Source organism: Bos taurus, chromosome 21 (assembly GCF_002263795.3).
Source record: "Bos taurus isolate L1 Dominette 01449 registration number 42190680 breed Hereford chromosome 21, ARS-UCD2.0, whole genome shotgun sequence".
NCBI lineage: Eukaryota > Metazoa > Chordata > Mammalia > Artiodactyla > Bovidae > Bos > Bos taurus.
Window position 1 is genome coordinate 33,452,227 of NC_037348.1, and position 23,093 is coordinate 33,475,319.

General features: G+C 55.6%; 2 protein-coding genes and 1 non-coding gene across 11 annotated transcripts; 2 read left to right on the top strand and 1 right to left on the bottom strand.

Moving 5' to 3' along the window:
* Positions 1–701: 701 nt before the first annotated feature.
* MAN2C1 (mannosidase alpha class 2C member 1) lies at positions 702–12,286 on the top strand. 2 transcript variants are annotated; one of them, XM_005221979.5, is made up of 26 exons: positions 702–824; positions 1,079–1,204; positions 1,858–1,981; positions 3,319–3,389; positions 4,458–4,635; positions 4,942–5,131; positions 6,204–6,310; positions 6,466–6,576; positions 6,939–7,031; positions 7,160–7,276; positions 7,504–7,599; positions 7,693–7,838; positions 8,197–8,320; positions 8,646–8,767; positions 8,897–8,982; positions 9,104–9,278; positions 9,458–9,567; positions 9,719–9,851; positions 10,068–10,172; positions 10,282–10,438; positions 10,528–10,671; positions 11,036–11,145; positions 11,248–11,327; positions 11,446–11,594; positions 11,675–11,784; positions 11,858–12,286. In XM_005221979.5, the coding sequence occupies exons 1-26, from the start codon at positions 724–726 to the stop codon at positions 11,982–11,984; spliced, it is 3,192 nt and encodes a 1,063-aa protein (XP_005222036.1). In that variant the 5' UTR covers positions 702–723; the 3' UTR covers positions 11,985–12,286. The 2 variants fall into 2 exon arrangements, with proteins under 2 accessions (XP_005222036.1, NP_001422057.1); NM_001435128.1 differs by having other exon boundaries at positions 9,104–9,259; positions 9,470–9,567; positions 9,757–9,851.
* Positions 12,287–12,715: 429 nt separating this feature from the next.
* On the bottom strand, positions 12,716–21,826 carry NEIL1 (nei like DNA glycosylase 1). 8 transcript variants are annotated; one of them, XM_010817057.4, is made up of 11 exons: positions 19,455–21,826; positions 19,108–19,365; positions 17,171–17,627; positions 15,129–15,248; positions 14,975–15,038; positions 14,594–14,693; positions 14,090–14,217; positions 13,737–13,764; positions 13,491–13,552; positions 13,160–13,358; positions 12,716–12,990 (listed from the first exon to the last, which is right to left on the bottom strand). In XM_010817057.4, exons 3-11 carry the CDS (start codon positions 17,602–17,604, stop codon positions 12,920–12,922), a joined length of 1,206 nt encoding a protein of 401 aa, XP_010815359.2. In that variant the 5' UTR covers positions 17,605–17,627; positions 19,108–19,365; positions 19,455–21,826; the 3' UTR covers positions 12,716–12,919.
* MIR631 (microRNA mir-631) lies at positions 14,272–14,346 on the top strand. Its single transcript, NR_031136.1, has one exon. It is a non-coding gene; the product is annotated as a microRNA mir-631 (primary transcript).
* Positions 21,827–23,093: the final 1,267 nt, after the last annotated feature.

The window sequence follows — 23,093 nt, forward strand, 5'->3', positions numbered from 1 at the left end:
GGAGGGAGGTGGGGGAAAGTTGCCAATAGACCACCAGAGTAACATGAGGGTGAAACTGGAGGTGTTTCTGGTATTATGGCGTCTCTGAACTCATCAGTCCCTGTAGAGAAATGCATTATTCTGTTACGCTCATGAATTCTATGTCTGATCTGCCATCTCAAAGTCGTAAGCTTCTGGCGATGGGCAGCAATTAGCCATATACATAAAATAGAACACGTAGTAGAGGAAGCTGAGGTTACTGGGGTATAAAGCACTCCCTATTTAACACATGTCCGCCGAACGGCTTGAAGGCACCGGTCCCTGGCGCCACCTGAAGCAGACACAAGGACCACAGGCAAGGAGGTTCCGCTTGTAGCTTCTGAGACTAGGTGACCTGCATCTGCACAACCGAAGCTCCCACCAATCGTGCCTTCGGTCAGTCTCTGTACTAGGCTTTTCTCAGAATCAAAGCGTCAGACTTCTGTTTTACTTAAGGATTTGCCCAGTGGCGACCAGCTCGGACCGAGATAAGAGTAAAGCCTCAGAAGCGCAGCTTTTAGCTTTAAGCTTGCTGCTCAAAAGTTCGGAGCAGCGGGGCTTCACTGAGCCGCTGGTGTTCCACGGAAAGCTGCCCGGGCCTGGAAGGCGCCTTTGAGGCGCCGGAACCCTTGGTTCCAGGCCGTGGACCGCGCCGGCAGCGCCGGGGGCCTTCCGGGGAGAAGAGAGAGGAGCGAACGCGCGGCGATGGCGGCGGCGCCGGCCCTGAAGCACTGGCGCACTACGCTGGAGCGGGTGGAGAAATTCGTGTCGCCGCTCTACTTTACCGATTGTAATCTCCGCGGCAGGTGTGGCCCCCTTGCCCAGGGCACCCGCCAGCCGCATCCACGAGTCTCTAGCCTTCCCTTCCGGGGGAAACCCAAGCTTCGGCCACATGGACCGAGGGACAAAATATCCGCCTCAGATAGTGCTGGGGCCCAGGAGGAGGGAGTGGGGAGAGACTGTGTCGTGGGGCAGCCCTCTCGGCGGTGGATGGAGGGAACGCGCATCCCCACCCGCCGGATGGCCCACGAGCGCGCGCCAACCTGCCCCTCCCGCCCAGGCTCTTCGGAGACAGCTGCCCAGTGGCCGAGCTTTCCAGCTTCTTGACGCCCGAAAGACTTCCCTACCAGGAGGCAGTCCAGCAGGACTTCCGCCCCGCGCAGGTCGGCGACAGCTTCGGACCCACGTGGGTAACGCTCCAGAGAGAGGGCGGAGCCCCTGGGCCCCACCTCCCAGCTTGCTTGCCGCCCCTAAAAACCCCTATTGTCGGCTCTCTGCCCTAGACAGTCACTTGGGGCAGAGCAGCACCCTTTGCTGGAGATAGCTCCCTGGTTCCTCAAGCCTTCATGGAAGAATTTTCTCTTCCTCACTTCTCCCCACGGGCTTCCCTGGTGGGTCAGATGGTAAAGAATCCGTCCGCAATGCGAGAGACTTGGGTTCGATCCCTGGGTTGGGAAGATCCCCTAGAGAAGGGAACGGCAACCCACTCCAGTATTCTTGCCTGGAGAATTCCATGGACAGAGGAGCCTGGCGGGCTACAGTCCATGGGGTCACAAAGAGTCAGACACGACTGAGCAACTTCCACTTCACTTCTCCCAGCTCGGTGACATCCCTTAGGAAGGGCACTCTAGGACATATCACAGACCCCTGATTCTCTGCCTCATTCCCTCACCTTGCTGCACACTCCATCGCTTCTTTCTTGCTGATCAAAGCTGAATATCTTGTGGTGCTGCAGATTCTGGCAGAAAGTCTCAAGCCCTTGCTGACCCTTAATCATAGGAAGTATGTCGAAAGGACAGGGCTTTGACCCCTAGGCTCATCTTAGTGGTTCTGTTGCAGATGGTGGACCTGTTGGTTCCGTGTAGAGCTGACCATCCCAGAGGCATGGGTGGGTCAGGAAGTTCATCTTCGCTGGGAAAGTGATGGAGAAGGCCTGGTGTGGCGTGATGGGGAACCTGTCCAGGTGAGGAGCCCTGCCCTGGGTCAGGTGTGGCCACATTTCAGCCCTGGTCTCTGGCAAAGCCACAGCTGAGTGGCTATGCCTGCAGGGTGGTATGAGTTTTTGCTTAGGCCCCTGTGTAATTGTTCCTTCTTATATTTAAGCGGATCACTTAAGGTCACAACATAATGCTAAGCTAACTCTGCCACTGACTGGTCACCCTCCCATTCTGGAATGAAACTAGTTACTAATCAAATACAATAATATGTACAGCAGATGGACTTATTAAGCCTTTACTAGGTGCTAGGTGCCAGACTAGTGGCTTTTCAGACTGTATCACTTTTTATTTTTAATTTTTAATAAACTAGTTTTTATTATATGTAATAGATGCTTATGGCAGATGGGGAGGAGGACTTTGAAACAGTTATGGATAGTATAAAGTTTACAAAGTCTCTTTACCTGAAATAATGGGTCTGTCCTTCCACCTCACCCCCAGTTGCCCAGATAGAGCCACTATGAAGTGCCTTGTCTATGTATCCAACTTTATCAGGTTTAACCTTTATAATTCTATGTGATAGGTTTTTATGGCCAGTGGCACAGACAGTAAAGAATCTGCCTGCAGTGCAGGAGACCTGGGTTCGATCCCTGAGTCAGGAAGATCCTTGGAGAAGGGAAGCTACCCACTCCAGTATTCTTGCTTGGAGAATTCCATGGACAGAGGAGCCTGGCAGGCTACAGTCCATGCAATTGCAAAGAGTCAAACACCACTAAGTGACTAACACTTTCACTTTTCACAGACAGAAACTGAGATATATAGAGGTTAGCACACTTGCTTGGATTCACACAGCTTCCATTTCAGTTTGACTAACCCTCAGTCTTGGGTTAGGACTGTTGCTCTTCTGTGCAGAAAGGCAGCAGACCCCTCCCTCCCTCCCTCCCTTCCTTGGCTCAGTGGATATCTCCTGAGTGCCCTCTCTGCACAGGTCCCTGTGCTAAGCACTGGGGGTATAGTGGAGAATGAAGCAAACCTTTCCCTGACCTCATAGAGTTTCCCTTCAAATGCTTATTCAGGGGTACAGAGGCCATCAGAAGCCACCAAGGACCTGACACCTACCTAAGACCCCACAAGACCAGTGGCTTTTCTGCTGGTCAGCAGGTGCCATTTGGTGGTCATGGTGCCGACTGCCTTGGGGGGTGGGGGGCACTTGCTACCAGAGGTCCCTGATTTGTCAATCTTGGCCTTGGGAGAGAGGAGCTAGTGCTGGAGGTCCAACAGAGGGGCCTGGCCCCCTTCAGCTTGTACTCCAGCAGAACTGTCCACAAGCCTCAGGCCTTGTCTCTTTCATTCTGCTCCTCACCAGGGTTTGACCAAAGAGGGAGAGAAAACCAGCTACATTCTGACTGACAAGCTAGGGGAGAAAGACCCCCGGAGGTGAGTGAGTCCCTGGACTATGGCTGACCAGTGCTGTAGGGGAAGGGGGCACCAGAGGGAGAGTAGCCACCGAGGTCCAGAGAAACACATCCACTTTCAACACCACCATCTTCTACATAGTTTGTTTTTAAAAAGCAGGATTTTTCTGACCAAAAAGATAGCATTTTAGTTCCTACATTAAATGCAAAAAAGCACAAAGAAGTAAATATTGATAATTCCCATTACCCCATCACCTAGAGATATCCATTATTAACAGCTCACATTCTTCCCAGAAATTTTTTCAGAGGTGGCGTTCACTAGCTGAGGTGGTATTTCTTTGATATTTTGCATCCTGAGTTTTTAAAATTCCATATTGTGCATTTTATGACACCATCAAAAAACTCTGCTTAGATGTTATATTTTATTATATTCAGTGTTTATTAAACATTGTGTATCTGATGTTTCCAGACATGGGGACTATGATGGTGAATGATGTGATCTTTGATAGCAAGGGGGACTCACATGTACATATACAATTACAAACTGATGAAGGCTCTGAAAGACAACACTCTGAGTGGGAGAAATCTGTTCTAGACTAAGGAGAGCACTAGGGGAAGAGTCCCAGAAGGCTTCCCGAACGAAGTCATGTTTGCTTTCTGAAGATTGAGCAGAACAGCACCACAGCTTACCACACTGCTCCGAACAATGGCCTGCCTCTGTTGGCTGACAGATCGTTGCTCTGAAAGCTGGACCTGGGAGATCCAAACATGTTTTTAACGTGCTAAGAGGGTTCTGAGACCCAGGCAGTGCTTTGTATAGACAGCTTTGGAAATAAGTCTAAACAACATAATTCACACACTTCCAAACTCAGCTACTTACCCTCCTCAGCCGAGGCAGAATGTGGGTTTAGTCTGCTGTTTCCACCGTGGCCCTCTGTCATACGTCCCTGACATAACTGAGATCCTCTGGGTGGTAGATCCTGAGGGCACATGAGGAGGGGTCTGTCGGGTGCCTCTCTGGTACTCCTTCCCCAAGCCCCAGAGTCCTCTGCCAGTCCCTTGGCCTGAGGCTGCCTCCCCACATTTGTAGCCTGACCCTCTATGTGGAAGTAGCCTGCAACGGGCTCCTGGGGGCTGGAAAGGGATCCATGATCGCAGCCCCTGATCCAGAGAAGATGTTCCAGGTGAGCCGGGCTGAGCTTGCCGTGTTCCACCGGGATGTCTACAAGCTCCTAGTGGACCTGGAGCTCCTGCTAGGCATCGCTAAGGTACTCAACACCTCCACCCCACCTGGATACTCTCTCGAGCCCTGTTTCAGGCAGGCTGTTTCTTGGGTCAGATAGCTGGGGCTCTGGGAATCCAGAATAGAGAGTGTTTTGTGCCTGCCTGAGTGTTGAGAGGACTTCCCTGTGTAAAGGGGAAGAGGGAGACAGTGCTGAGCAGCGGGACCAGCAGGACACAGGGTTGGTTGTAGGGAGGAACTCTGCTGAGAACCCATGGGAGATCAGCTGGGGTCTGATTCTGGAGCCTCTGCTTGCTTGAGATGGGGATTAAGGGGCAGAACCTTGCTGCAGGGCCTCGGGGAGGACAACCAGCGCAGCTTCCAGGCCCTATACACTGCCAACCAGATGGTGAACGTATGTGACCCTGCCCAGCCTGAGACCTTCCCAGTGGCCCAGGCCCTGGCCTCCAAGTTCTTTGGCCAACGTTGGGGTGAAAGCCAGCATACCATCCATGCCATGGGGCACTGCCACATTGACACAGGTAGGGCAGCAGCTGGCCGGGTTGGCTCAGCGGGGGGGTCAGGAGTGGTCTTGAAGACCTTGTTGCACCCTGAAAGCACTGTGTGATCCACATCAAGTTCTTGGACCTCAGTTTTCCCCATGTGTAAAATGGGGAAAGGGGAATGGACTGTAGGTTTTGCTAAATGTGCCCTGGATGGCATCATGCTAGATATTGGAGGGAGGATTATTGAGACTGATGATCACAAAATAGGCAGAGATAGTTGCTGCCATGATGGAGGGAAGTATGGGGAGCTGGGGAGCCCAAGAGAGGCACTTAACCCAGCTGGGTCTGGCAGATTCTAGAAGGGCTTCCTAGAGGAGGTGACCTTTGAACAGAATGAGGATGAGTAAGAATTTGACAAGGGTGCCCGAGTCCTTGGACAGGAGTGATGTGGAAGTAGTTGAGATGGGGATGCAAACACAGGGGGAGGCTTCCTGGGGAGGATCAGGAGTTCGGTTCGGAACCTGATGAGTCTGCAATGTCAGGCTTACAGGAAATAACATTTTTAATGAACTTCCCAAGGTATTGATTCTGATGCAGCTGAAGTTTCTGAGCCACAGAATCAGGGCTTTCTCTGCTGTGCCAAAGCGTGGGATGTGGAGTTCTGGGCTGGTAAAGAAGGAACTAGGAGGCCTAGGTTATGGAAGGCAGCAGTGCCTCAGGCAGGACAGCTGGCCCAGGCGGGTCCATCCAGGGAAGCGGTGCCCTCTGTTCCGGGATGTGTTCCGGGTGTGTAGGGGAGGGGCCACACCTGCCGCTTCCTAAAGGATCCTCTCTAAACCCCAGAATAAGGCCAATCCAGGGACTGGGGCCCCAGCTTCCTGACTATAAAACTGCCCCACTAGCTCCAGCCATGTAAAAGTGACAGCTCAGGAGAGATGCCACAGGACTCAGCAGGGAATGGGATGGGATGGGAGGAAGGCTACGGTGACCCTCTGGTGGCCCAGGAGGGGCCTGGTTGGGTGCTAGGGGACAGGGGTGCAGCTGGAGGTCTGTGAGGGGCTGGGGACCTGGCTGCTCTCCTTCTATCCTCACCCTCCTCCCCGCCTAGCCTGGCTCTGGCCCTTCAAGGAGACTGTGCGGAAATGTGCCCGAAGCTGGGTGACGGTCGTTCAGCTCATGGAGCAGAACCCCGAGTTCATCTTTGCCTGCTCCCAGGTCAGAGGGACGGCTGTGTGAGTGGTACCTGGAGCCCAGGGGGTGCTAGTGTGGGGTTCCCAGGGCTTCTCAGCCCACCCCCTGAGCCCCAGGCGCTCAGCCCTGGGTGGGGTTCATGTTGCTCCTGGCCAGCCCCCACCCCATCTGCCCCACAGGCGCAGCAGCTCGAGTGGGTGAGGAGCCACTACCCTGGCCTGCATGCCCGGCTCCAGGAGTTCGCCTGCCGCGGGCAGTTTGTGCCCGTGGGGGGCACTTGGGTGGAAATGGTGAGTGCCGTCTGCAGCCCCTCAGCCTCAGGCCTTACCATCAAGGACTCTGTCCTCTGCTGTGCTGGTGACTTTCTGCAGGTCCTTCATGCCCTCTTATCAGTCCCTGGAATCCTAGGGCTCGGGACTCCCAGGGGGGTGGGGGTGTCAAGCACTGTGACGGGCCATCTGTGTGACCCGGCCCCAGATACCTCCTGTCTGGCAGACAGACGGTTAGGCTGAAGTGAGGAGATCGAAGCTTCCAGGGCACTGGCTTCCCCCAGTGTCAGAGCCCTGGCTTCTCTGGATGGGGTGGTTGCCTGAGTCCCTGCCCATCTTGTCTGATGCTGACCCCAGTGGCCCCCTTCTTCCCTCATGGCCAGGATGGGAACCTTCCCAGTGGAGAGTCCATGGTGAGGCAGTTCCTGCAGGGTCAGAACTTCTTCCGTCAGGAGTTCGGGAAGATGTGCTCGGAGGTAGGCGGGGAGCTGCTGCACCTGCAGGCAGAGGGGACCAGAGCTTGCCCTTGAGTGAGGAGGGGCTGCAGCTGGGCCGCTCTGCCAAGCTCCCGGGTCCCCGTGCCGCAGATGCCTTCTCCCTGCAGTTCTGGCTGCCAGACACATTCGGCTACTCCGCGCAGCTGCCCCAGATCATGCGTAGCTGTGGCATCAAGCGCTTCCTCACCCAAAAGCTGAGCTGGAACTTGGTGAACTCCTTCCCGGTGAGCAGGCCCCAGGGGGCCAGGCTTGGAGCAGGCTTGGGTCCCTCCTGGCCCGAACATCTCGTCCAGGCTTATTATTGAGGGGTCCTGGACAAACCACCCAGCCCCCACCCAGGGAAGGCATGCCTCTCCCGGGGTCACACAACAGGAGGGGCAGGTGAGGGAGGCCCGGCTCTGCCTCAGCCCTGACTCTGGCCTCTTTCTTCCACCTGTCTCCCTGCCTGCAGCACCATACCTTTTTCTGGGAGGGGCTGGATGGCTCCCAGGTGCTGGCCCACTTCCCACCCGGTGACTCCTATGGGATGCAGGGCAGTGTGGAGGAGGTGAGAGGGCATCTTGTGGCCAAGGTCGGGAAAGGAGGCAGGCTGGAGTGGGCCAGGTATCCAGCCGAAGCTGACCGGTGTGAACCTGCCCAGGTGCTGAAGACAGTGGCCAAAAACCGGGACAAGGGACGGACCAACCACAGCGCCTTCCTCTTTGGCTTTGGGGATGGAGGTGGTGGCCCCACCCAGACCATGGTGGACCGCTTGAAGCGGCTATGCAATACCGACGGGCTGCCCAGGTCAGGCCTGGGTTCACTCTACCCCATTCTCTGCCCTTGCCCTGAGCCCTTCCTCTGCTCAAACTTTGGGCCCAGCGCCCCCCCTCAACCTTGTTCCCGCCAATTGCAGACCATGGGCACCTCCCAGCTTCGACCCTGGAGGTGGGGTGGGAGAAAAGCCAAAGGTGGGAAGGGGCTTAAAGCCACTGAGGCAGAACTCTCCTGGGGGAGGAAGGGTCCAGACCTGCCTTTGTCTGGACAGGGAGTCTTCTAGGGGTGGCTCCTTTCTGTCGGGGCTGGACCTCTTGTCACACTTTCATGGAAGAAGGGTAAGTCACATGGCCCAGGCCGGGAGACCCAAGCTTGCAGTCTCCCTCAGGGTGCAGCTATCCTCTCCGGAGCGACTCTTCTCAGCGCTGGAGGGCCACTCGGGGCAGCTGTGCACCTGGGTTGGGGAGCTCTTCCTGGAGCTACACAACGGCACCTACACCACCCATGCCCAGGTCAGGGACTGGCTGCTGAGCCAGCGAGGAGGGGGCACCCTACAGTGGCCCAGACCGGGGGAAGAGGCTTGTGTTCCATGGAAGAGCTGAGAGGAGTGCAAGAGCTGGGTGCTCAGGAGCCTGGAGGTGGCAGGACTCAGCATCTCTGAGGGGGGAGTGTCCTGGGCAGAGGGGAGAGGAGGCAGGCTTTGGGGGCAGATAACACATGAGGCTTTATCCAGGAGTTCCTGGAGAGCATCAGGGGTTCTAAGCAAGAGGCTTTGGCAGGGGGACCCTGGGATGCTTGCCCAGGCTCTAGACTGAGTCCCCCCTCCCTTGGGCTCAGATCAAGAAGGGGAACCGGGAGTGTGAGCGGATCCTGCATGACGTGGAGCTGCTCAGCAGCCTGGCCCTGGCCCGCAGCACCCAGTTCCTCTACCCGGCTGCCCTGCTGCAGGATCTCTGGAGGTCAGCCTGTTTTCTGTCCCCTGCCACCTGCTAACCTCACCCAGACGCCTCTGTGGTTGCCGCAGCCTCCCTGCCTTCCCCACCCCACCCACCTCAAACACCTCCCAGCCCTGCCCTTGGCCCCTGCAGGCTCCTGCTCCTGAACCAGTTCCATGATGTGGTGACTGGGAGCTGCATCCAGCTGGTGGCAGAGGAAGCCATGTGCCACTACGAAGGTGAGGCTGACAACATTTCCACGGCTCTCGCATCCAGTGCAGTGCCCAGAATGTCCCCCGTGGGACATTCAGGGGTCACCCCGATCCCCTGCCCACTCATAACCAACCAGTCTCTCCCCAGACATCCGTTCCCATGGCAACACACTGCTCAGTGCTGCAGCTGCAGCCCTGTGTGCTGGGGAGCCAGGTCCCGAGGGCCTTCTCATTGTCAACACGCTGCCCTGGAAGCGCACCGAAGTGTTGGCCCTGCCCCGGCCTGGCGGGGCCCACTGCTTAGGTATGAGCTGGGGAGAAGAGTGGCTACTGTGGCAGGAGGGATCAAGGCCAAACTGAGAGTCAGGGACATTCTCCTGGGGGTCTCTGCCCTGGGGTGCCCCAGGCTAGAGAGGAGGAGTAGTGTTCAGCCCCTATACCCAACCCTACCCTGGCCCAAGCATGGTTCCTGAAAGGTCAGGGAGGCTGCACTGACGCCCAGGCTCCTCCCCAGCCCTGGTCACCGTCCCCGGCATGGGCTATGCTCCTGCCCCCACCCCCACCTCACTGCAGCCCCTGCCGCCCCAGCAGCCTGTGTTCGTAGTGCAAGAGGTGAGTGCCGGCGCATGGCGGTGGGGCGGGGGCTGTCCTGGGCTGTCCTGGGCTGTCCCTAACAATGTGGAAGTGCTGAGCCCCCCAATCTGGAGCAAGTGGTGAGGCAGAGCTGGGGCTGGGGGTCGGGTGGGCTGTTGGTTGTGGGAAGCTCCTGCAGACCTAGCCTCAAGGCCCCCTCCCACCAAGACTGACGGTTCTGTGACTCTGGACAACGGCATCATCCGAGTGAGGCTGGACCCAACTGGCCGCCTGACATCCCTGGTGCTGGTGGCCTCCGGCAGGTGCTAACCCCTTGCCCTCTCCCACTGCCTGGCAGGTGGACCCCAGACCTCTCGTTCCCTCTGTCCCGTGGCCACAGCTGACCACAGCAGCCCACGAGTGGCTCTGGACTGGGACCCACACATGGAACAGGGCCTACCCTCCACCCCACCCACCTCAAACATCTGGGGAGACCAAAGTCATTCGGTTATAAAGTACTGATGTCCATGTCCTTCCAGGGAGGCCATTGCTGAGGGCGCCGTGGGGAACCAGTTTGTGCTGTTTGACGACGTCCCCCTGTACTGGGACGCATGGGACGTCATGGACTACCACCTAGAAACACGGTGCGGGGTGGGCAGGACTCCGGGTGGCAGTGGTAGAAATACGAACAAGTGTACTGGGCCCACTCTGCCAGGCTGTCCTGGCTCAGTGCCTCTCCCCTCTATTCCACAGGAAGCCAGTGCTGGGCCAGGCAGGGACCCTGGCAGTGGGCACTGAGGGTGGCGTGCGGGGCAGCGCCTGGTTCCTGCTACAGATCAGTCCTAATAGTCGGCTCAGCCAGGAGGTTGTGCTGGACGTTGGCTGCCCCTATGTCCGCTTCCACACTGAGGTAGCAGGGGGCAGGGTGGTGGGTGTCTTCCCTGGGTGTGGCTGGTGAAGAGGGGCCAGCCCCTTGTACCCCACCCCCACCCCCCACAGGTGCACTGGCACGAGGCCCACAAGTTCCTGAAGGTGGAGTTCCCTGCCCGTGTGCGCAGTCCCCAGGCCACCTATGAGGTCCAGTTTGGACATCTGCAGCGGCCCACCCACTACAATACCTCTTGGGACTGGGCTCGATTTGAGGTCTGCCATGGGGTGGTGTGGGGTGGAAGGTTTGGCTCTTCCCTGGCTGGGGAACGACTAGTTGTGTGGTATGGGGTGAGGAGGCACGTGATGGTTCCTAGCATGTATGCCAGGCATTGTGCCAAATGCTTTATGTTCAGTTTGATATTCATGCCCATTTGGTGGGGTAAGTACTCTTAATCCACCTTTCCCAGATGAGGGACTGAGGCTTAGACAGGCTGTGTGGTGTGCCCAGGGCCTCCCGAGGTAAGAGCTGGAATTCAATCAGTCGTGAGGTCCCAAAGCATCCCTCAGTCTAGGACTAGGAGCTCTGGAGCACACGGAGGAGGGGGACCACCAAGTGGGTCTCTGATCTACGCTCCAGGTGTGGGCCCACCGCTGGATGGATCTGTCAGAGCATGGCTTTGGGCTGGCTCTGCTCAATGACTGCAAGTACGGCGCATCAGTACGGGGCAACGTCCTCAGCCTCTCGCTGTGAGTGGGGGGCTGCCCCAGGGACTGGTATGGGATCCTGGTCTTGCCAGGATAGAACTGCAGCAGCTCCGGTCTGTCCCTTTCCCACCCTTCCCACCCCAGCTTGCGGGCGCCTAAGTCCCCTGACGCCACCGTGGACATGGGGCGCCACGAGTTCACCTACGCGCTGATGCCGCACAAGGGTGAGTGCTACGCCCCATACCCCTCTGCCCTTCTCGGCCTCCGCTACGGGAAAACGCCCCTAGTCCGGCGCTCTGACCACATGTTCCACCACACGTCCCTTTTCCGGTCTGCTCCCAGGCTCGTTCCAGGATGCTGGCGTTATCCCCGCTGCTTACAGCCTCAACTTCCCCCTCCTGGCGCTGCCCGCCCCGGGCCCGGCGCCCGCCGCCGCCTGGAGTGCCTTCTCAGTGTCCTCGCCCGCGGTGGTGCTGGAGACGGTCAAGCAGGCAAGGGGCGGGATGGGGCGGTGGCGGGTTCGGGGCGGGGCCTGGTGTCGGCCCCACCCACCACTCACCTCCCTCCGCAGGCGGAGACCAGCCCCCAGGGCCGCACGCTCCTGCTGCGGCTCTACGAGGCCCACGGCAGTCACAGCGACTGCTGGCTGCACACGTCGCTGCCGGTTCAAGAGGCTGTCCTGTGAGTTGGGGCGTGGGGTGGCAGTGGGGGTCTTGCCCTTGCAGGGCCCTCATGACCACCTCCTGTTCTGCAGCTGTGACCTCCTGGAGCGCCGCGACCCTACTGGCCCCCTGCTCCTCCGGGACAACCGCCTGAAGCTCACCTTTGCTCCTTTCCAAGTGCAATCCCTGTTGCTCCTTCTGCAGCCCCCACCGAACTGAGTCCCTGAGGGTGGGGTTTTGTTTGTGGAAGGCTTTGGCAGCGCCTCAATTCTGCCTCCTGAGCCTGATGCAAGGGTCAGTTACCTCTTAATAAACCCTTGGCTCAGGAGCCCTGCCTGTAGCCCCTGCTCAATCCCCTCAGGGCCCATCCTCAGGCTTTGAGGGGACAGTTTTTACCCCAGGTATTTGGGTGCAGGGGCAAGACCTAAGGTTATCTGTGCATGCAGCGTCTGGATTGCAGCCCCCATGAGAGAGACCCGGGATACTGGTAACCATAAGATGACTAAAAGACCATGACACAAGATGGTGTTCTGGGACTTCATGGTAGTCCAGCGGTTAAGACTATGCGCTTCCAATGCAGGGGGCATGGGTTCAATCCCTAGTCAGGGAATTTAGATCCCACATGGGAAAAAAAACAAGAAGGGGTGCTTCCGCCTGTACCCACAGATAGAGGGCTTGGGGCTGAGGAGGAGGCCTGGTGGGTGGGTTCTGGCTGACCCCCACTAGGAGGAGAGCACTGCTCCCCACTAGGGGAGCAGCCACAGGCCCTGAGGAGTCCTGGACTGGAGGAACTGTAGAGTCTGGGCTAATTGGGCAGGGGGTCTCTGCACCACCCATGAGGGGCCATCCCTGCAGAGGCCATGGCCCTCCTGTCCTCAGGACTGGGCAGCAGGCCCTTCACACTGAGCCTTCCCAGACCTTCTGCAGTCAGCCCAAGAAGTGCCAAGAAGTTCAAGTTTATGCTTTTACTAAAAATTAGCATTTTTCACATGGGCTTAAAAAATGAGGATAGTGGGGTACAATTAAAAACGTAATTGTGTAGGGAATGGCCATAGGGTCAGAGCATCCAGTTCCCTGCAACCTCCAGGAAGCCACACAGGCCCAGATCCAGGGTGCCAGGAGGAGGGGTGGATACAAGCAAGAAGAGCCTTTTGCTAGGAGGCTGAGGTCCCCTCAGGCTCCAAGGATGGGGTGTCAGCCTTGATCTTCTGGGTTCTGTGGCGGCCTAGGGAAGGACAGGTGAGATGGTAGTCCCTGGTCGAGGACTCCCCAAGAGCCTCCCTTCTGCCTTTGTCCACGTGTTTCTCCCACCCACACTGCCATCCCTTCCTCTCCTGGGGAGCTCGCTGTGGCAGTCCGTCCCTCCCCAGAGGAAGTTGCTGAGGAAAGCCCACCTGAGGTTGCTGGCCGCCTCCTTCTTTTCCCTTTGTCAGGGACCGGGGGGGCTTCTGGGTCCTGTTGGAGGCTGGTCCCCTCGGGCACCTGAGCTGTAGTCTGTTTAGGAAGGCCTCTCTGTGCCCTCCGTGTCCTTGAAGGGGCTTTGTTTGGAGATGGAGGGTCCTGGGTGGAGAAGACGCAGGGCCGTGAGGAGCCCTGCAGGTCAGGCAGGTGAGGACCCACCTTTGCCCTCCATTGTCAAGGAAAGGAGCTGCCTGAGAGCCTGGCCTGGGAGGTGTGGCCAGACTAGGAGAGAGTGCAGGGACGGGGAGGAGCAGGGAGCCATACCTCCACTCTGTCCTCAGGACCCTGCTGTGCTTCCTGGGACGACTTCTTGCGGGACTTGCCCCCTGTAGGACATTGATGCTGATGGGCTTGGAGGGTTCTGTGGCCTCAGCCCCCTTTCTCTAGACTCCCACACTCCCACTCTGGAGTGACTCCCAGGGTGGGAGAGGGGGACTGGGATGGAGAAGGTGCTGCAGCCCTTGCACAGCTAGTTGTTTCTGCTCTCTTGTTACGTTAGGAGTAGTTTACCTTTGGGTGCCAGGGGTCCAGGATCCCCCTAAAATGGAATCAAGAGAATTCAGGAGTCAGCCTGGTAGGGGTAGTTTCCTTGCAGAGGCAGAATCACACCTGTCCTTCCAGATCAGTGAAGCCCTTCCCCAAGGAAGCCTGACTGTCCCCTCCTGACCGCCCAGGTCAGCGCCAGCAGCAAGGTCCCCCCTGCTCTGGGGCTGCGCCACTAGCGGGGACCCTAGGACTCAGAGGAGGGGCAGAACATAGCACAGGGAAGGCTTAGACCCTCAGGACCAGTGTGACCCCAGGTTTTTCCATCCCACCGGTTTCCTTGGGTCTCTGTTTGCCTGTACAAGCGTGAGAGCCCAAACCTGGAACCAGATGGTGCGGCCATGCCGGTCCCGCAGGGAGCTCATGCCTGGTGTGCTGTAACACTGCAGCCAGGCTCGGAAGGCAGCAAAGTCCTCCTCCCCGCTCTCCGACCCGTAGCCTTTGCCCCCTGTGGGACAGAGGAACCAGGTGGAGATCAGAGGGGGACTTAGGCTGGGAGGAGGGGGAGCCCAGTTAGACCTGGCTTAGACCTCAGCTTCACAAGCTGATAGACTGAGTCAGGGGGCCAAAGCTCTCCCTCCTCCAGCTGTGTGACCTCAAGCTGGTGTCTTCCCCACTCTGGGCCATGGCTTTCCCATCCTGAAGTCGGATTAAGAATCCTTGTCCTGCCTGCCTGGAGGTATAGTCCATTTAGAAATGACTAGGTCAACAAACTTCCATTCTCCAGGCAGGGAACCAGGCCCAGACAGGGGCAGGAACTGTCCCAGGTTACACAATATGCCAAAGCAGAGCTAGCCAGCCATCTTTGCCTCCCAGGCCCTCACCCAGCTGGACCACTTCCTTGGGCACCGAGTGGCACAGCTCCAGCAGGTCAGGGTTCTGCAGCTTGGCCCTAATCTTCTGGCTCAGGGTCAGCTCCGGGCTCTGGAGAAGGGGCAGGGGTGGGACCGGGATGTCAGCATGAGGCAATGCTGCTCAGAAGGCCGCTGGTCCCTCAGGGAACAGACCCCTTCTGAGCTTGGCAGGACATGGACAGTTCATCGGCACCCCCCATCACCTCCCATATGCATGCACACACACACATTGTAGACACAGGCTGGAACTGAGAAGGGACCTGCTCGAGCTGAGCTGCAGACACCTCACCCAGCCCCAACCCTCGTCCGCCTGCCTGACAGGGGCAGGCGCATCCCTCCCAGTGCCCTCACCGGCCTGCGCTGCTGCAGGGCCTCCAGAACTGTGCGGGCCTTCTCGAAGGGGGGGATCCTCAGCCTGCAGGGAGGTGGAGAGGGGTGCTAAGCAGAGGGGAACGTGAGCACACCCAGACACCCCCGCCCTCATGCCCAAGGCCTGCCTGCTGACCGGTACAGGATCTCCGCCCGCAGATAGTTGCCGATGCCATTAAAGAACCTCTGGTCCAGCAGGGCCTCACAGATGGGCCGGTCAAAGGCCTTGTCTGCTAGGTTTCGTAACACATTCTCCCTGGAGGGACACAGGCCGGTCACATAAGACCCATTCTGCCTGCCTGCCCCCTGCCCCTCCCTGCCTCCCAATGGGGTAGGGGAGAGGAGCTGGGGGAAGCAATTTCTGGGTGCAAGGGAAGGAAACAATAAGTCCCAATTTCCCATTATCGCATCCTCTGTGGTATTTGGCAGCAGGAACCTCCATTTTCTGTTAAAAATGGGAACAATGTGGGATTTCAATTCATCACAAAAGGTTAAAAATGCCAATTTAAAGGAACATGCTCAAGAAAACACTTGAATCTATGTATATGGTTTGCATGTCACCAGAGTGGCTCAGATGCAAGATACTTTTGGGAACAAGGTGATCACAGGACCTTGGGTGTGCCTGCAGTCTGGAACGCCTTGTCTAGGACTTCCAGTTGCTTAGACATGAAGATCTGACATTGGTGGGGTCAGCTATTTTCAAGATGCTGAAGATCTTCTTGGAAGCTGACACTGGCTCTGTTTAGCAGGAGTGAAGGGGGCAAGTCCTGGCTGGTGAGTGCCTAGCACCCCCACGGGTCTCCTCACTACCATGAAGAGGAAATGAATCTTGCTTCTTTGAGAACATGGTCATGACAAGACTGACTCAGTGATGGGCATGAGAAGCAAATGATACAGGGCCCAGAAGACAGTTGGGGGGTAAAACTGGAAGGTCAACCTGGGTGGTCAGCTCCCAGAGGGAGGCAGATCCCCACAGGCTTTGCAGCTGGAGGACCAAACAAGCCAAAATGCTCATCATGCAAGAGAAACTTCAGAACCAGCTGGCAAAGAGTTAACTTGTGGCCTGACCCTCCCAGGAAAGGTGAAGTGGGAGAAATCTAAGACAACACAGACACTTCCCTGGGAGTGCACTTGGGGTCACGCCTGGGAAGGCCAGGAATCCGCTGCCTTCTGGGGGCCAGAGATGACCTGATCCACCCCAATGGGCAGCCAAAGACATGCCTTCCCCAAGAAAGGATTTGCCAAGTCCCACTCCATGCCTTCCTGTTTGAATCTTGTCAGAATGCTTTTACTTTAGAGCTTTGCACTTCCCTGGTAGCTCAGCTGGTAAAGAATTTGCCTGCAATGGAGGAGACCTCGGTTTGATTCCTGGGTTGGGAAGATCCCCTGGAGAAGGGAATGGCTACCCACTCCAGTATTCTTGCTTGGAGAATTCCATGGACAGAGGAGCCTGGTGGGGCCCCAGTCCGTGAGGTCGCAGAGTCAGACATGACTGAGTGACTTTCACTTCACTTTCACTTTCCCTTCCCCCTGCCCTACCTGAACTAGCTCTGTGGGAGCAGGGACCACATCCCTCTTGATCACTGCTGAACCCTCAACACTTAGAACTGGACTAGCACCAAGCAGAGACACATGCATGTTTTATCTTTAGAGGAAAGGAAGTGGCTGACGCTGGGCCATCTTATGTGACCGGCATTCCACCCCAGGTGGGGCTCTTAGCCTACCTCAGGCAGAAGACAGGCACGGAGAGCATGGGACACAGACCGGTGGGCAGGCACGATGTGGGAGACCACAGCCTGCTTCAGAAGCCATGCCATTAAGTGGTCCCCTCCCCACCCCCTTGACGCAGTTCCTTCCTGCTCAGCCTCCCTTCTTGGGCTGTTAAAGCCTCTCTACTTTTCTTCTTAGCCTTCTGAGGGCACCAAGCAGTGTGGGATGCTGATGAGAGCCCCAGCTCTGACACAGTCGGCCATGTCCTCCACCTCTTGCCCCCCCCTCCTCTGGGTTTCCAGGTCCATTAGCTCGGAGTTGTCCCTAGGAAAGGACACTGCCTTGGTCTACAGATGAAAGGACTGAAGCCCAGAGGGGCTGGAACTCGCTTCTCATTGGCCAACAAGGCACTAATAAGCCACATCTGAAGCCCAGGACTGTATTCCTCACACCTGGTGCTGGCCCTACCTGAACTGCTCATACTCCAGCAAGACACACGGCCCGCGGCCTGGCTGCCACTCGCCCCCGAGGTCCCAGCGGCCGAATCGGCGGATGTCCACAAAGCAGAGGGCAAGTCGGGGGCCAGGTGGAGCTGTGTAAAACCGCAGGTGGGCGTGGGGTGGCAGTGCATCGCTGGGCACCAGCTGGAAGGAGCCAGTCATGCCAAAGCGGAAGACAAGGGCCAGTGGCTCCCGGTGGGGCTGGGCCCCAGGCAGGGGGCTCAGGGTCAGGCGCAGCTCCTTGCCGCGGGCCAAAGCAGAGATGCTGTAGGCGCTGCTCTCAAAGGGTACCTCAGGGTTGCGGCTGACGGGTGACTTCTCCACACACCCGCCAAAGACCAACTCCCTGCATGCCTCGTTCACAAAGTGGCTGGCCAGATGCAGTTCAGGGCCCTCGGGCATTCTGTGGGAGGGGTGGCCAGGCCCTGTGGGGAGGATGACAGCAGGTTGGGCCAGGTGTGCCTCCAGTGAGGTGGCAATATCACTCCCAGTTTTCAGAGGCGAGCCCAGAGGGTCAGAGGGGGCATGGTCAATGGGAATTGGCAGGAAATCAACTGGCTTGGCCACAGCCCCTGCTCTGTCCCTCCCCTGCTCCATCCCCACCCCCAGCCCTGAAAATGCTGAGAAAGCCCAGGACCCTGGGGAGCTCTGACTAGGGAAACATGACTACCTTGTTCATTAACACCTTCCATGGGCTTCCAGGAACACTCTGATTTTAGAATAAAGTCCATATCCTTCCAGGGCCCAGGCTGTCATCTCATTTCCTCCCATGTGCCCCACCCCCCTTGCTCCAAGCACACAGCTCTCCCTCACACCCCTCACCCCCCTTCCCCATCCCCTCCCCGCCTTTGCCGTCCTCCTCGGTCTAGAAACAGCATCCTCCATCCCCTGATCCCCTTCATGGCACTCCCAGACCCTGAAATTATTAGCTCCTGTCTGCCTCTGTCTCCACTCCCACCCCACAATGGGAACTGTGCACGCTCATCTCCCCAAGAATCAGGCCCACCTCGGTTGCCACAGTGACTAAGGGAATGAGCCTGGAAGATAAGAGCTGGGATAACGGTGGCTCACAGGCTCTGCCGGCAGACAAGGTGGAGGAGCCTGCTCACCACCCACTGGTCAGGACCGAGGCCTCGGACAAGTAAGAGGGAATGTAGTTGTTTTCAGGTACCTTAGAGCTGGAGTCAGGGACACACGACATTGAGGGAGGAGGATGGGGCGCCAGGAAGGGCTCCCCACGCTCCAGGCCATGGTCCAGGGGGACACAGGAAACTCCCGGGTCAGCGTCTCGGGCCGAAAGGGTGTCCCCCTTCCCACCCTCGCGGGTTCCCATCTGGCTGAGGCAGGAAGAGTTTGCCACTTTTCTCAATCCAGGGTCGGGAGATCGGAGGCCAAAGTAGGTGTTGGGCAGGGGGAAGCATTTGGCCAGGACGGACTCCTTTGTCCTCCGTACCCGCAACCTCGGCACCGCCCGGGGCCTGGCACCCAAAAAGGTTCGTTTTGCGGGAAAAGGTAAACTTACAGGTTCCTAATTTAGCGAGGGGCGGACGCTCAATGGCTCGCCTCCTACCCACCCCCCTCCTCCAGCTCCCGCTGCCTGTCCTCGGTTAACCCTGGCTCCCTTCCTCCCCAAGGCCCCTATTCCAGTCCTCTTCTCAGTTCTGCTGCACACACACACACATACACCCCGGCCCCCGGCCCGCCGCCGGCTACCTGCGCCCAGCGCCGCTCCCGCAAGCCTGCAGCCACCAAGGGGTTAATGCCGGAGGCGGAGCGGCGCCTAAGAGCATGTTGGGAGCTGCGTGCGCTGTTGGGAAGTGTAGTTCCTCTTGTAGACGGTAAAGCTTGTATGGGGTGGAGTCCCAGAGTAGGTGCTAGGGTGTGGGAAAGGCTTCGGTCAGTCACCTGGCTGAGAGATGGCTGAAGAACCTGGTTCCCGCTGCCCGGCGCCGGCGGGTTCCGGGGTCAGGTCTGAGGTCCTGGGTTGCAGCCGACTCTGGCTGTGAGAAGCCAACCGGCTAAGTCCAGGACCCGGTGGGCAATCCCAGCGGTAAACAGCAGCAACTTCCCGAAACCGAGACGCTTACAGCTGGGCGCAGGGCGCGAACAGGTGCGCGATCAGTGCAGGCTCTGGGGACCCGGTGGTGGCCTTACGTTTCAGCGCTAGTCAGACAGAACACATAAACAGCGTCACTGCGGGTGGTAGAGTGCAGCCCGGCAACCAAAAGCAGGGGCGGAGAAGCGGAACCTACTTCCGATGTGGGGAAAGGTCTCTCTGCGGTGACATTTAGGCTGAAACCTCAGAAGAAGCCATCTGGAGAAGAGAGGGGACCAGTCTATAGGGCAGGTGGAAGGAACTGCTAGGGAGGTGGCTAGGGGGAGTGCTGAGAGGGGAGGACGGACACACGAGCAAGGGCCGGTCCCTTCCGACCTCTGGAGGCCTCTATAAGGAGCTGGCATTTCATCCTAAGTGCCGCAGGCTCGGTGCCTGACCCACAGCCAATTCTCCCCCTTCATACTACTACTCCTTCCTCTCCCTTCATCTGTTTATTCGTGTATTTTGCCAAAAGTGGACTTCCCTGGTGGCTCAGATGGTAAAGCGTCTGTCTACAATGAGGGAGACCTGGGTTCTATCCCTGGGTCGGGAAGATTCCCTGGAGAAGGAAATGGCAACCCACTCCAGTACTCTTTCCTGGAAAATCCCATGGACGGAGGAGCTTGGTGCAGGCTAATGTCCATGGGGTCGCAAAGAGTCGGGCACGACTGAGCGATTTCACTTTCACTTTTGCCAAAAGTACTTTAAAGTAAATTAAACAATGCATGCATGCATGCATGCATGCTAAGTCACTTCAGTTGTGTCCGACTCTGTGTGACCCTATGGACTGTAGCCTGCCAGGCTCCACTGTCCATGGAATTCTCCAGACAAGAATACTGGAGTGGGTTGCCCTACCCTTCTTCAGGGGATCTTCCTAGCCCAGGGACTGAACCTGCCTCTCTTACATCTCCTGCATTGGCAGGCGGGTTCTTTACCACTAGCGCCACCTGGGAAACTCATTAGATAATACTTTTTACCAAACCTAGTAAAGTTAACAATAACTTTTTAAAAATATGTATTTGTTTATTTGGCTTGGGGGGGGGGTGTCTTAGTTGTAGCATGTGGCTCTTTAGTTGCAGCATGCGAGATCTAATTCCCTAATCTAGTTCCCTCATCAGGGATGGAACCCAGGCCCCCGCTGCATTGGGAGCACAGAGTCTTAGCCTCTGGACCACCAGAAAAGTCCCCACCATAACATCTTAATACCGTCTAATACCTCCCACATTCACATTTCCCTAGTTGTCCCCAAAATGCCTTTTATAGCTAGTTTGTTCAAAGCAGAGACCAAACACGGATTATATATCTCTTCAGTCACTTCCAGTCTAGATGAAACCATCCTTCCCACCTCCTACCCATGTCACTTGCCTTTTTTTGGTCTTCATGATATTTACTTACCCTTCTGAAGAGTCCTTTGAGATGCCCCCATCAACATTCTGGATATGTTTGATGTTTCCTTGGGTGTTGTTAACTTGTTCCTCTATCTCTAGTTCTCCCTGCACACCAGAAATTAGATCTAAAGGCTTGGAAGTGGAAGTGAAAGTCACTCAGTCGTGTCCAACTCTTTGGGATCCCATGGACTGTCCATGGAATTCTCCAGGCCAGAATACTGGAGTAGGTAGCCTTTTCCTTCTCCAGGGGATCTTCCCAACCCAGGGATCGAACCCAGGTCTCCCGCATTGCAGGTGGATTGTTTACCAGCTAAGCCACAAGGAAAGCCCAAGAATACTGGGGTAGGTAGCCTATCCCCGTCCAGGGGATCTTCCCGATGCAGGAATCGAACTGGGGTCTCCTGCATTGCAGGCGGATTCTTTACCAAGTGAGTTATCAGGGAAGCCCCAGTATCTCCTAGATGCTGTTCTATACTCCAAATTGCATGACATTAGGAGCCACCCAGCCTCTGGTTGTCTCACTCTAGTGGGGATGAATTGATCACTGGTAAGGCTGTGACAGCCAGACTTCTGTGTTGTAAAGGTGTGTTTCATACCGTGGGACCATTGAGTAATCTATGGGGGGATTTCTGTTCACTTAGTTCTGTTTGTTTAAATGAAGTTATATTTTACATACAGTAAAATTCATCCGTTTTAGAGTGTGAGGGCTTTTTTGTTGTTGTTGTTTTGGGTTTTTTTTGGCCATGACAAGGCATGCCAGATCTTAGTTCCCCAACCAGGGAACCCTGGTTGGAACCCTGCATTGGAAGCGTAGAGCCCTAACCACTGGACCACCAGGGAAGTCCCTAGAGTGTGACTTTTGACAAATTCATACACTTATGACAATCATCACCACAGTCAAGAGATAATACATTTCTATCATGCCCCCATCCCAAAATTTGCCCACGTACGTTTTTAGTCGATATTTACATTGTACCTGTTGACAACCGCTGATCTGTTTTCTGCCCATATCGTTTTTGCCAGTGTCATACACAGGCATATCTTGTTTTATTGCACTCCACTTTATTGCACCTCACAGATAATGGCATTTTTTCTAAACAAATTGAAGGTCTGTGGCAATCCTGCTTTGTCAAGATGATGGTTAGCATTTTTTGGCAATAAAGCATTTTAAAAATTTATTTTATTAAAGTATAATTGGTTTACAATGTTGTATTAGTTTCTGCTGTATAGTAAAATGATTCCATTATATATTTACATATATTATTTTTCATATTCTTTTCCATTGTGGTTTATTACAGGATATTGCCTATTTTCTTGTGCCATACAGTAGGCTCTTGTTTATTCTGTATATGATGGTTTGCATCTGCCAATCCCAAATTCCCAATCCATCCTCCCCACCACCCCCAGCAATAAAGTATTTTTTAATTACAAAAGAGTTTTTACAATGTACAGTAAAGCTCGTACATTGCTTTTTAAACACAATGTGGTGGTAGTGTAGTTGCTCGTCGTGTCCAACTCTTTGCGACCCCAGGGACTGTAGCCCACCAGGCTCCTCTGTCCATGGGATTCTTTGGGATCCTCCAGGCAAGAATACTGGAGTGGGTAGCCATTCCCTTCTCCAGGGGGTCTTCCGGATCCAGGGATTGAACCCAGGTCTCCTGCATTGCAGGCATACCAGGGAAGCCCTTAAACAGAATGTATTGCACACTTAATAAACTAAAGTACAGTGTAAACAAACTTTTCTATGCACTGGGAAACCAAAAAGTTCATGGGACTTGCTTTATGGCCATACTCACTGTACTTCAGTGTTCTGGAACTGAATCTGCAGTATCTCCAAGGTGTGCCTGTACACGGAATCTTTAGTATGTAGCCTTTTGTGTCTTCTTTTGTCCTCATAGCATAATGCATTTGAGATCCATCTATGTTGGGATGCTTATCAATCCTTCTTATTGCTGAGTAGTGTTCCACTGTGTAGACATACCAGCATGTTTATCCACTTACCAGCTGAAGGACATTGAGTTGTTTACATGAGGTTATTCTTTACCACCATGCAAATACCCAGTTTCACATTACATCAACCTTTCACCTAATGCTTTCTGGTCATTGGTGATCTTTGCCTCAATCAAGTACTTAATTGGGTGTTACAAAATGGTGATTTTCTAATGCTGTCATTCCCCCTACATTAACTTGAATTCTTCTGTAAAAAAGAGCTTTATTTCATTGATTAGGGTTATTTGGGTATTATGAAATACTAAAAAGACAGGATAAATTCTGAAATACTTCTCTTCAATTATCAATTTTTAGACTAAGAATTTGGTGCAATAAAGTCCAATGGGGACAAATTAAGGTTGATTTTTTGCAGGAAAGGGGTTAGTTATCTTTTATGGACTCATAGATTTTTTTTACAT

Excerpts from the sequence above, each read along its gene's own strand:
- MAN2C1 (XM_005221979.5), top strand. The coding sequence starts at position 724 with ATGGCGGCGGCGCCGGCCCTGAAGCACTGGCGCACTACGCTGGAGCGG. Across the intron at positions 8,321-8,645 it reads CCTACACCACCCATGCCCAG|ATCAAGAAGGGGAACCGGGA; the intron begins GTCAGGGACTGG and ends CCTTGGGCTCAG. Across the intron at positions 11,146-11,247 it reads AACGTCCTCAGCCTCTCGCT|CTTGCGGGCGCCTAAGTCCC; the intron begins GTGAGTGGGGGG and ends TTCCCACCCCAG.
- NEIL1 (XM_015459235.3), bottom strand. The coding sequence starts at position 17,799 with ATGGAGCAGGGGAGGGACAGAGCAGGGGCTGTGGCCAAGCCAGTTGAT. Across the intron at positions 15,249-17,170 it reads CTGGAGTATGAGCAGTTCAG|GGAGAATGTGTTACGAAACC; the intron begins GTAGGGCCAGCA and ends GTGTCCCTCCAG. Across the intron at positions 12,991-13,159 it reads GAGGCGGCCAGCAACCTCAG|GCCGCCACAGAACCCAGAAG; the intron begins GTGGGCTTTCCT and ends GTCCTTCCCTAG.